At 28.2% G+C, this 12,285-nt stretch overlaps 1 protein-coding gene and 1 long non-coding RNA gene across 2 annotated transcripts in view; one reads left to right on the forward strand and one right to left on the reverse strand.

Moving 5' to 3' along the window:
* LOC145259859 (uncharacterized) overlaps positions 1 to 6,302 on the reverse strand; it is a 215,326-nt gene extending 209,024 nt beyond the window's left edge. The window contains exon 1 of the mRNA XM_080117704.1: positions 3,865 to 6,302. Within this exon, the coding sequence (XP_079973830.1) occupies positions 3,865 to 4,219 (355 nt within the window). The 5' untranslated portion in view covers positions 4,220 to 6,302. The remainder of the gene's footprint in view (positions 1 to 3,864) is intronic.
* A 529-nt stretch (positions 6,303 to 6,831) lies between these two features.
* LOC145259861 (uncharacterized) overlaps positions 6,832 to 12,285 on the forward strand; it is a 203,501-nt gene continuing 198,047 nt past the window's right edge. The window contains exon 1 of the long non-coding RNA XR_013864218.1: positions 6,832 to 7,116. This is a non-coding gene — a long non-coding RNA (uncharacterized LOC145259861). The remainder of the gene's footprint in view (positions 7,117 to 12,285) is intronic.

Raw genomic sequence — 12,285 nt, forward strand, 5'->3', positions numbered from 1 at the left:
TATATATATATATATATAAACAGTTGTCTATATAGATAAATTTGTATACTTATGGAGATAGTTAAATATACATATATTTCTGAATAATTACATTTCTACAAAGTATTACATTGTTGTATTTTAATTACATATACATATATATATTCATTCATACAAAAATAAACATATATATATGTAAATAATAAAGACACACACACACATATATATATATATATATATATATATATATATATGATTATAGAAATATATATGCAAATGTAGGTATTTGCACTATTTAGAAACATAACCACATATAGATAATAACACCTCACCTCAATAAATATAATGCATATATATATATATATATATATATATATTATATACACACACATATATATAATCGTGAGTGTCTATGTACTTACATTGTTTCCTAAAGACATAAGTTGTATTTATTTACAGCGCAAGCAATTTGTTATAAATATATTTCTAATTTCGTAATTAAATTGATATTTTCCAGTATAGCAAATGATAAACTGACAAAATGACAATTCTTTACGATATTTCTGTAAATAACATTAAAATAATATAATTATAGTATTTTGCAATTACACAAATTTATTTTTTTATGTTTGTTTCGTATGTGCAATGGATTCAAAGAGTAGATGTAGTTGAACATACTTTCAAAAAATTGCATATATGGGCCATTGAATTTTTTCAAAGTGTAATACGTTGAATGAATGATCCTATTAATTTTTAACATATAAATAGACACTCTGATGATGTGCAGACAGTAAGACGAAACGTATCTCTGAATACATATTTATATCTAAGGAAAAAATTATATTCTCTACTGTGCCCAGTATTTAGAGTTTTCATTTCATATTTAGTTAATTTAGCACATAACACACACACACATATATATATATATATATATATATATAGCTTCCGTTCATATTATATTATTAAAACAAATTCCCAGTAAATTATTTTTGTCATTTGATGTTATTGATTTTATGTAAAATCATGAAAAATAACATGGTATGTTAAAGTAGTTGTGTTTATATTTAATAAAACCTAATAGCAACATATTTATTTATTGAAAAGAAAATGCGAAAAAAGTAAACATATCTCCCTTCATTTATATATATATATATATATATATATATATATATATATATTATTTATTTGAAGGTAAACAGTTAAATTTGGTCGCTATAAACAGACATCTGTTTCAGTCAATAAGACTTCATCAGGCGACCCTGGACCATATATATAATCTTTGAAGTTTTTAACCTTTCAAACTATACAAAAAAATTAAAAAAAATATTTTTTATCATTCGTTATAAAACCATCCAGTCATAAGTCATTTAATCACCTGCAATCACTGCATCAACTCGCTCTCGAATTTACTATAGTACTAATAATTTATTTTTTAAGGGATCATCAGTTGTTTACCATGAAACACTGTTTCGGGGATTTAAAAACAAAACAGTATATTACATCATGGCTCCTCAGCAGTGTTGATCAAACACCACCTTATATATATATATATATATATATATATATATATATATATATATAACTTCTTCGAAACTCCACGGATTAAGGACTATCCTCTTATTAAGTGTTTCCTTTTTAAAATTAAATGTTTTAACTCTTTTTCAACGTGTTTTATTAACTATTTGTTCTTATATATATATAATTTTTATCACAATACAAAATATGATACAGATTCTTACTATGATCATATTTCAATAGCTAACATGTTAATAAACATACTCTTTTGCATTCCTATAAATAATTATAAATAATAAAATACAAAAAAATAAAAAAGAGATAATGGACGAGCCATTAAATAAATAAATACAGTCAAGTATAAAAAGAAATGGAGTAGGATTTTTTTTTTAACAGAAGCGTCGTCATCGATATAAATAAAACGAAATAGTAGATCAAATCAAGGATTTTCAGATGTTGCATTAATATCTTATGAGTTGGGTCTTTTAACCATACATTTTGTCAGATTTTATAAGCATAAATACAAAAAGCACTGGCGGAACTTGTGTAGGGCTACAGCATTATTTAGGAGGACGGCTCGACAAAAAACAAACAAAACATACACACACACACACACACACACACATTATATATATATATATATATATATATATATATATATATATATATATATAACAACATATTTCCAACTTGAGCACTAAATACAGCACAGAAGATATTTATGAATAAGGCATAAAATTTAACACATATTCGGAATTCTAGACCTGAACGAGGCCATTTAATGTTAAATAATGATATTAGTTATAAATTTTTATTATAGTTTATTCACAAACACACACACACATGTTATATATAACTACTTCATTTAATCACAAATTAATATACGAAAGTATAAATTCATGCGTAAACTTTGAGTATTTACTTCAACAGTGCTCACTGCTCAATACGTAGATAGCGCTAGGTACTGCGTGTGTATATATATATATATATATATATTATATATAGAAAAATAGTCATGGCAATTAAGCTACACGCGGGGAATCGTCGAACTAAGAGCTACTAAACGTTAATCACGATTGAGCACTGTAGGAATGATTACTGAAATCTATATACAATATAGCACCTTATAATATTATACCTGTATATATGAACTAATAATATATGTTATATGTATAGATATTATAGTTATAATAATGTAAAATTTATTTCCCAGTTGTGGTAAAATATCCTAAGACAAACTGATAGATAGACTGATATACATCCGGACAGATAGACAAATAAAGGTATGTCAACGGACGAATAACCAGTGCGATAAAGATTGAGAGAGGAAGAGCGTCGAAAAGTGAGAGAGGAGAGGGAGGAGAAAGAGTGAAAACGAGGGGGGGGGTGAATTTCATCTTATACACTGCTTGAAAAGTTTAATATACAGATATAACGTGCTTCGTTTCAAATGGCCCGCCCGGCTACCATAATTTACAACTTTTGTTTGAAATAATATTCCATAGGTAGAAAAAAAAAACAAGTATTTAAACCCAAATCCATTTATTAAACATATAGAAATCACATTTTTGATAGGCACGCGTGGGAGAATAAAAAATAAAAAAAAAAAAGGATTTTTTTTTATAAACTGCGATAAAAAGAGAAAACAGTCTATGAATGAACATTATAAAAAGTACATTTTATTTTTATTTTTTCTGTATTAATGAGTCACGGGGATTAAGGCCCAAACGCCACTCGAGAGTAGGGTTCCCATGATGAAAACATTTAAAAAATAAATTAAAGCCAAATTAAATTAATATTTTGTGCATGTTATTAATGCTAAATATAAATTGCTTAGACGTGATTAAAAAATATATTTTTCCTAAATAAATATTTGCGTATTTTGTATATGTGTGTTTGATTATTAATAATTCAACACGAAAAATGATTTATATTTATATATATAGTATTTATATATATAGTATGCTATATTAATTACAAATTAGGAAAAAATACTATATATGTTTTTTTTTCAAAGTTTATATTAAAAAAAATTCAAACATCCATGAAAAATATTTATGTTTAAATATAATTGTTAGTTGCAATAAATCAAATCGAAGTTGGAATAATCGAATGAATGAATGAGTATAAATTGAAATATAGGTAAATATAAGATAAGGCATATATATATATATATATATATATATATATATATATATATATATAAATAATATTTATTTTTTATTTGTTTATGAAATTAAAAATACTTTTATTGCATTTTTTTAATTTGCATTTTTTTAAAAATTTATTTCATGTAAATCGTATATATATATGTGTGTGTGTGTGTGTGTGTGTGTGTGTGTCTGCGCGTGTATGTGTATGTATACTTACCGTTATTGTCCAAGAAAGAGGAAACTTGTTGTTCATTTTCGATATGTTTTGGATGAGGCTGCTTGCGGCGTGACATACTCGGAAAAAGTAAACTCCCCAATGATAAAAATCGACTACTCGCTATTTGCGATTTATATACACGCTGCCTCTGTGCGCATGTCACAATTATGATTATCAATAACGCGCTACCATTATCATAAACAATCTGTAAGGAGACATTTGATTGGCTTTCATTCTGCTTATCAATTAGCTGGGTGAATATCGCCGACAGTCGATGGGTGAACCCCGCTACTGCGCTATTATTACGGGAATCGAGTCGTTCTAAAAGCGGTTTTCGAACCGCGATTGACAACATATTGTTGAGAAGTGCTTCATTTGGGAGACTCGCGACGGGTTCCTGGGTCGCTGTTCCGTTGTGGTCGTCGTCACGGTCGACAACGACGACCCCGTTGTAAGACCAACAACTGGCTTACGTAATGTGCGTGGAAAATACATCGCGAGGTAATAAGATATAAACAAAAAATAGGTGTAGTAGTTTTAGTAAAAAGGTTAAGCAAGATAGAGAGAAGAAAGAAAACGGGAAAGAATCTATTGGGAGATGCAAAGAAGTGTGAAATAAGTTTCAAATTAAATTAAAAAGAAGACGGGATCAATAAAGTTTGTGTAATATACATTACGAAATATTAATAATAATAATAATAATATATATGAAAGAGGAGTGAGGGAGAAAAGGTGTTTACTAGGCAATGTAAGAAAAAAAAAGTCAGTTGGAGATGAAGGTTGAGTGTAGAAAGAACACAACGAAAAAAAAGTTATATTAAATTAATCAGTAAAAGCAAGTGCGAGTAGTATACCAACTAATATACTTTACGAAATTTTATGCTAAAGAGAATAAGAAAAAAAAATGGAGGAGTTTATAGAGGTAATTAATTTTAAGAGTTTTCGCAAAAAAAGGAGTTAAAAGCCAAAGAAAAAAGAAAGGAAATAAATATGTTAAAAATATCAGAATAATATCCAAAATTCGTGTTAGGTTGATGAATTTTCTGTTTTTTTTTTTTTGTTTTTTTTTTTTTGTCGGATATTTTTTTTCTTGCGAGTACAGGATTATTTGTAGTTTTTAATAAAATAAAATAAAAACAAACAAGCGACTATTCAACGGTAACTTTGCAGAAGATTTCGTTTGTTTGTTTTTTTCTCTTTGAAAACTTGTTTTTAGCGATTTTTTTTTGTTTTTCTTTTTTATATACTTTTAAAAAGTTCCTTGCCAGGTCTATGGTTATTTTTTTTTCCTTGTTATTTTTTCATTTTTTTTTTTAAAGGTAGAACTAACACAATGTGCTGATTACCATTCTTTTTTTTCTGTTATTGCTGTTGTTGTTTTTTTTTTTTTTTAACGTGAAACAAAACAAATATGAAAACTACCTCCCAAAAGAGCACTGCGAAAGCCAAAGACAGCGTTATATTTGGGGGAGGTCGAAGAGAAAGAGAGAAAGAGACCGGAGAGCGGAGAGACGGGTATCCTCCAGTGTATGTTGTATATATGTATATATTAATAATGTCCAGATCTTCGGAATATTCTCGAATAACAGTGCATATCACTTCTTGCCGTTGTTGTTGGGGACAAAAAATGTCGCCATTATTTTTATCCTCCTCCAAAAATCCTCAACAAAGTCGTTGTCATGATGGTCACAGCCACTGAAAATATGACTTGATATGATCCGCGTTACCCTGTTCGTCGGGCGACCCCGTGTTTTTTAATACCATCAAAAATGATAATAATAATGATAACACCAATAACTTTAATGGAAGCAGCTCCTCCTCCTTTCTGTTCATCCCAACCTCTCACTCCCACTCGCCCGTCACCTATCACCATCCCTCCTCTCCCCTCTCTCTCTTTGTCTCCCTCTCTCTCTCTCTCTCTCTGTCTCTCTCTCTCTCGAGCGGCTATGCGCGTCCTTCGCTTGTCGGAGTTGCAGTTGTTTAAAGACGCCTTTCTTTCTTCTTCATTGACTTTTTGTACTTTCTTTCATATTTCCTTATGACTTTCATTTATTTGATTATTTATTTATTGATATTTTTATTTATTTAAAACTGTGGCGTGCAATTCATATATATTCTTTTTACTATATGTTGGCGTATTAATTTTTTGGTTTAGCCCCAAATAAAATAACTATTTAAAATCTGTCCCAAATACTTTCTTCATATTTGTATATAAGAAGCTTAAGCTGTTTTACTTTTTTTTTTTTTATATGTGACAGCAAAGGGCAGGTTTCAATCTCGGCTTCGGGCGCTTCGTAGCAAAAATAAAATTTGTTACACAGCGAAGCAGCTAATCGTGGATTGATTGACATATAATTATTTTAACAATAAATATTTTTAACGATAATACATTGAATTATATTTATTTTTAACATTTTCCTGTCATACCACGGAATTGATTGCCAGAGGCGTATTATGTTCGATATGTCCGTTTATATATATATATATATATATATAAATATATATATATATATATGTATGCATGTATGTATGTATATATATATATATATATATATATGTATGTATGTATGCATGCATGTATGTATGTATATATATGTGTGTGTATAGTGTTTGTAGGTTATAATATTTGTATGTATGTATATATAGTGTTATACATTGTTTTATATATGTGTGTGTGTTTATATATATTGCTTGCGTATATATATATATATATGTATATATATATATATGTATATATATATATATATATATATATATATATATATATATATATATATATATATATATATATATGTATATGTATATATTCGGGTTTTGTTTCCTTCACTTTATAATTTTCCTTACCCTCTCCTTAGAAAGTAAGGAAGGAAAACCTTTAATACGCGATTACAACGGACTGACTTAACGAACTAGACGTGCTGTCGATTCACAGTGGGGCAGAAAAGAAGAAAACTTAAAAAAAAAAAAAGAGAGGAACGACAAGACAGTGCGTGGTGGTCTGGTGGATGTGTGTTGTTTAGTGGTGAGGGGCGGGAGATTCAGAGGTATGCGTCGGGTCGCTGGGTTGGTGAGGGTCGGCACAGAAATTAGCGGAGAGAGAAAGAGACGGTGAGATAAAGAGTAAGATTATATAGAGAGAAAGCGAGTTATGATAAAATAGAGAACGGAACATGGTGACGTGGAAATACAAAATAGAAAGGAAGAAAAAGAAAGAAAAATGAGTGGGAAAATAGCAACACACGCACAGCAGAGGTAGGTAGATACGACAACAAGAAATTTGAATTGATTAGTATTATTATTAATGATTCGTAATAATAATAATAATAATAATAATAATATATATATATATATATATATATATATATATATATATATATATATATATATATATATATATATATGTATATATATATGTGTGGGGGATGTATTTATGTACGTAAAATGTGAGCGCTCAATAATTTGTCTAATAGCATAGCAATGTATTTCTTTCAATCAACACTATACTTTAGTTTGATCGTCCATCGATACTTTCGGTTTAAAGGAAAACACGAGAAACAAAACCTGCTGGTTTGGTGGGCTAAAGCTATCGAATGGTTTTGTTACTCACTTGATGTTATGGCACTCTAAAATACTATGGAGAGAATAAAAGAGAGAGCGAGGGAAAGAGAGTATGACAGAGAGAGAGAGAGAGAGAGAGAGAGAGAGAGAGAGAGGGGGAGAGAGGATGAGTAAGAATATTATTAAAAGAATAAGAATAACATTGATATACTTACAAGCATAATTAGTTTGTGATTGACAATTATTTACATTACTTATAACTATCTATCCATCTATATATCTATCTATATATATATATCTATCTCTCTATATATGAATATATATGAATATATATATATATATATATATATATATATATAGAGAGAGAGAGAGAGAGAGAGAGAGAGAGAGAGAGAGAGAGATGGGTGTGTGTTAGTATGAATAACATGTTTAGAAATTAAACTACAGAGAAAACTTCATGCGTATATAAATGCAGAATATATGTGCTTATATACGTATGTGTGTATATATAGTTTATATATGCATATAGAATATTATATATTATATATCCATGTATATATACATACACATATGATTATGCGTGTCTGCGTGTATACATATATATATTTAGAGAGAGAGAGAGAGAGAGAGAGAGAGAGAGAGAGAGAGAGAGTAGAGCGATATGTAGACGGACAGAGATAGAGAAAGAGAATGTTATTAACTAATTAATACCATATTAAGGACTAGGTTTGAATAGCCTATATATATATATATATATATATATATATATATATATATATATATATATATATATATATATAAAGATGTGTGTGTATTCTTTTTAAAATAGTATTGTTGTTTTTTATTTATTAGACTTTTTTATTGTTAGTGTTATTATGATAATAATTATTATTATTATTGTTATTATTTATCAATATCAGTGTAATTATTATTATTCGTAGTAGTAGTAGTAATAGTAGTAGTAGTAGTTGTAGTAGTGTTAATATTATTATTACTATTATAATTGTGAGTCATATTTTTTATTACAGTTTGTTATTTTAATTGAATATTAGTAAATGTAATTGTAGTTAATAATAGACAATGACAGAAATGCTTGGTAATCCCTTAAATTAGCGTAATTTAACGTATTTTCAAATTGTATGGCATTTACTGTGCATTCATGTGTGTGTCTATATTCGATGCGGTTACTTTTAGGCTGGTGTTTTTTCACTAGATTTAAAATATTTTTTGCTTATATCTATCCATCTCTCTTTATATATATACATACATATCTATACGTATATACACATATATATACACACATGTGTGTGCATATATATATACATATATATATATATATATATATATATATATATATATATATATATATAAACTCCATTTGTTTCTGCTAACTGAAGTCCAGCCTCCTCTCCACTCACCCATCCCCTCACCCAAACGCTCATCATAGTGATTTAATATCACATTTTTCCCCTCCTACTCTTCCTCCTCCTCTGTCCACGCCAAAACAACCGCCTGCCCCCGAGACCGTCTTTCTCCGACTTCCCACCGTCGAACTGTCTAGATTCTGATTCCATATTTTATACGGCAGGCAACACTCCGCCTTCCTCCCTCTCTCTCTCTCTCTCTCTCTCTCTCTCTCTCTCTCTCTCTATCTCTCTCTATGTCTATCTCTCTTTCTCTTTTTCTTCTCCCTCTTTCACATTAAATCTGGCTGTTTCTTCATGCCGTTCCACCCTCCTCCATTCCTGGGCCGCTCGAAGATTTATATATATTGGATATGATTAGAGATGGTGGTAGAGGTTTGGAAGAGGGGTGTAACACGAATAGCATTCTAAGGTAGGTTACCTTAGATCACACCCACATCTCGCAATGAGCATATCTGGGTATATGACAGGAAGGGCGGAACAATAAGAAGTGACGAAGAAGAAAAAGAAGAGAGTGAGAGATGGAGGGGATACGATAATTGCGGTGAGTTGGGGGGAGGTTAGAGTGAGAGGATTTATACGGAATCGGTAACACACACAATCACAAATAAGTATACATACACATTCAGGTACGTTCATCCAAAACATACGAATATACAAATATGCTCCCCACCCATTGTTTGAGCTCTCACCTAAGGAAAGAAAAGTATTACACTTAGTAATTAGATTAGAGTTCTCTCGGTACACGGTAATGTAAAAAAATATTAAAACGTTATAATTTATCTTACGTTTCTTTTGAACACGATAGCGTACGGGAATGATTGCTGAATATTTTACAAGTAGTTGGTTTCGAACTGAAATTCACTTTTGAAAACCCACCACTCTATCCATATTGATGAGCCATTATATGGCGAAAAAAGCTGTGTATGAATATATATATATATATATATATATATATATATATATATATATATATATATATATATATATATGTGTGTGTGTGTGTGTGTATGTATGTATGTATATGAAGTAAAAATTAAATAAAATTTCAGATAGAATGAAAAATTCATTTAATAACATACACATATTTCAGTTTATGCGCTCAACATAATCATTTGGATATTATATATATATATATATATATATATATATATATATATATATATATATATATATATATATGTGTGTGTGTGTGTGTGCGTGTGTGTGTGTGTGTGTCTGTTTATCTGAGTGTGTGTCTGTCTGTCTGTTTGTCTGTCTGTGTATTTGTACGAATAGTGGTAGAGAACTCTAGTCATACACTGAAAAATTAAGAAAACTAAAAAAATAAATAAATAAAGGATTTACATTAATATTAGTTTAATTAATGCAGAGTTCGTATTTATTATTGCAAAGACAATTCTCTATTGTACCTAATATATAGTAGTGACTTCAAAAGTTTTTTTTTTTTAAGTTGGCGTACCATTAGCTAGAATCGAAACAAAAACATTCAATACTCCAGTTGCACCTCTTAGAGATGTAAGCATCAGGAGACCTGTAAGAAATATTTAATATCAAACGACTTGAAGAAATGAATAGAATTGAGGCATGCGAGCACAGGAATATAAATATCTCGGCAAGTTGAAATGAGCAGTTTGAATTTCAACTTGACGACATACATGTTATTAATTCTTCCAAAAAAAAAAAAAAAATGATTTTACTCGTTATAAACCATCCTTGTTGTATGATTACTATTTCTTGTTAATTTCAATGTTATGTGACCAGTAGTTTTAAGAGGTTACCTGTTAAATATTTTCAGGCAGACACAGATAAATCTCCTGTTTTATTTAAATAATCGTATTACAGAAGGTGAGAACATTATTAGTACCATCGGTTTCAAATACATTTTGAAACTGTAACAAAGGCCCATGTCCGAACTGTGTAAAAGTCACATTTCAGGTTTGCATTTTTCACGCTTCTCCAATTCTCGACATCTCAATTAACCATTTATAAATATTAGCAATACAAATTGATTGCCGAAAGTAACATATTCGGAAATAAATTGAAATCCATTTGAATGTTTGCCTTCAACCTGGCGTAAATTGCATATATACTTTTGATTTGATGAGGTCTTCGTAATAAGTAAACGTAAAAAAAAAGAACATTCACAATTACTCCTGCGGGGTGAGGATAGTCTACGAGTAAGCAAGCCTGACTACTACACTGGAGATTGAGTTTACAAAACGGTTAAACACAATCAGTATTCAAAGTCACATAAAAGAGCTGTGTACATTTATAGTAGTCTTATATATATATATATATATATATATATATATATATATATATATATATATATATATATATAGACGAATATAGACGTCTATATATATATATATATATATATATATATATATATATATGCATATATATAGACGAAGTAAGCCAAAACAAGGTGTATCGATTGGGGTTCGGTTTATAGTTACATTAAAAAAGTGCATTAATATACCTGAGACAGAAAGCTGTTCAAAATGTTGCCCACCTATTTTAGCTCATTCTTTATATATATATATATATATATATATATATATATATATATATATATATATATATATATATATATATATATATATATATATATATATATATATATTTATATTAATATATATTTCTATCATGATATATATTATGTATATACATAATTAATATAATATTTATGTCATAATGCATATATATGTATACATATATATTATGAAATGAATATAAAGGTGTACATTGTAATGATATATATATATATATATATATACATTTCCGTGTATATATCATATATATATATATATATATATATATATATATATATATATATATATATATATATATATATATATATTCAGATTTGTGCATACCCAGAGAAAGACGGGAGTAACAGTACATACACATAAAAAGGAAATCAAACTTTTAATTATATGTAGTTTTCATTTGAAGGCTTAAATAGATTATACATATCGAAGTAGATTAAATATATATATATATATATATATATATATATATATAGATAGATAGATAGATAGATAGATAGATATACGTATATACATATGTATAAAAATATATTATACTCACAGGCATACAGAGACAAGGAAAAGATCGAAACATATTTAAACACATACTATATATACATATATGTATATATGTATATATATATAAATATATACACATATATATGCATATATTTACATATATATATGCAAACACACACATATATATATACACAAATATATACATATAATTATATATATATATATACACATACACACACATACTAGAATTATTGGTTTTATATGAATCATACAGATATATATGATATAAAGAACACTTCTACGTTTATATACTTTACCTCTATTATTCCGTATATATATATTTTTTTCTATATACATATAAATATATACATATATACATATATATA

Source organism: Euprymna scolopes, chromosome 35 (genome assembly GCF_053919585.1).
Source record: "Euprymna scolopes isolate OS-2025 chromosome 35, ASM5391958v1, whole genome shotgun sequence".
NCBI lineage: Eukaryota > Metazoa > Mollusca > Cephalopoda > Sepiida > Sepiolidae > Euprymna > Euprymna scolopes.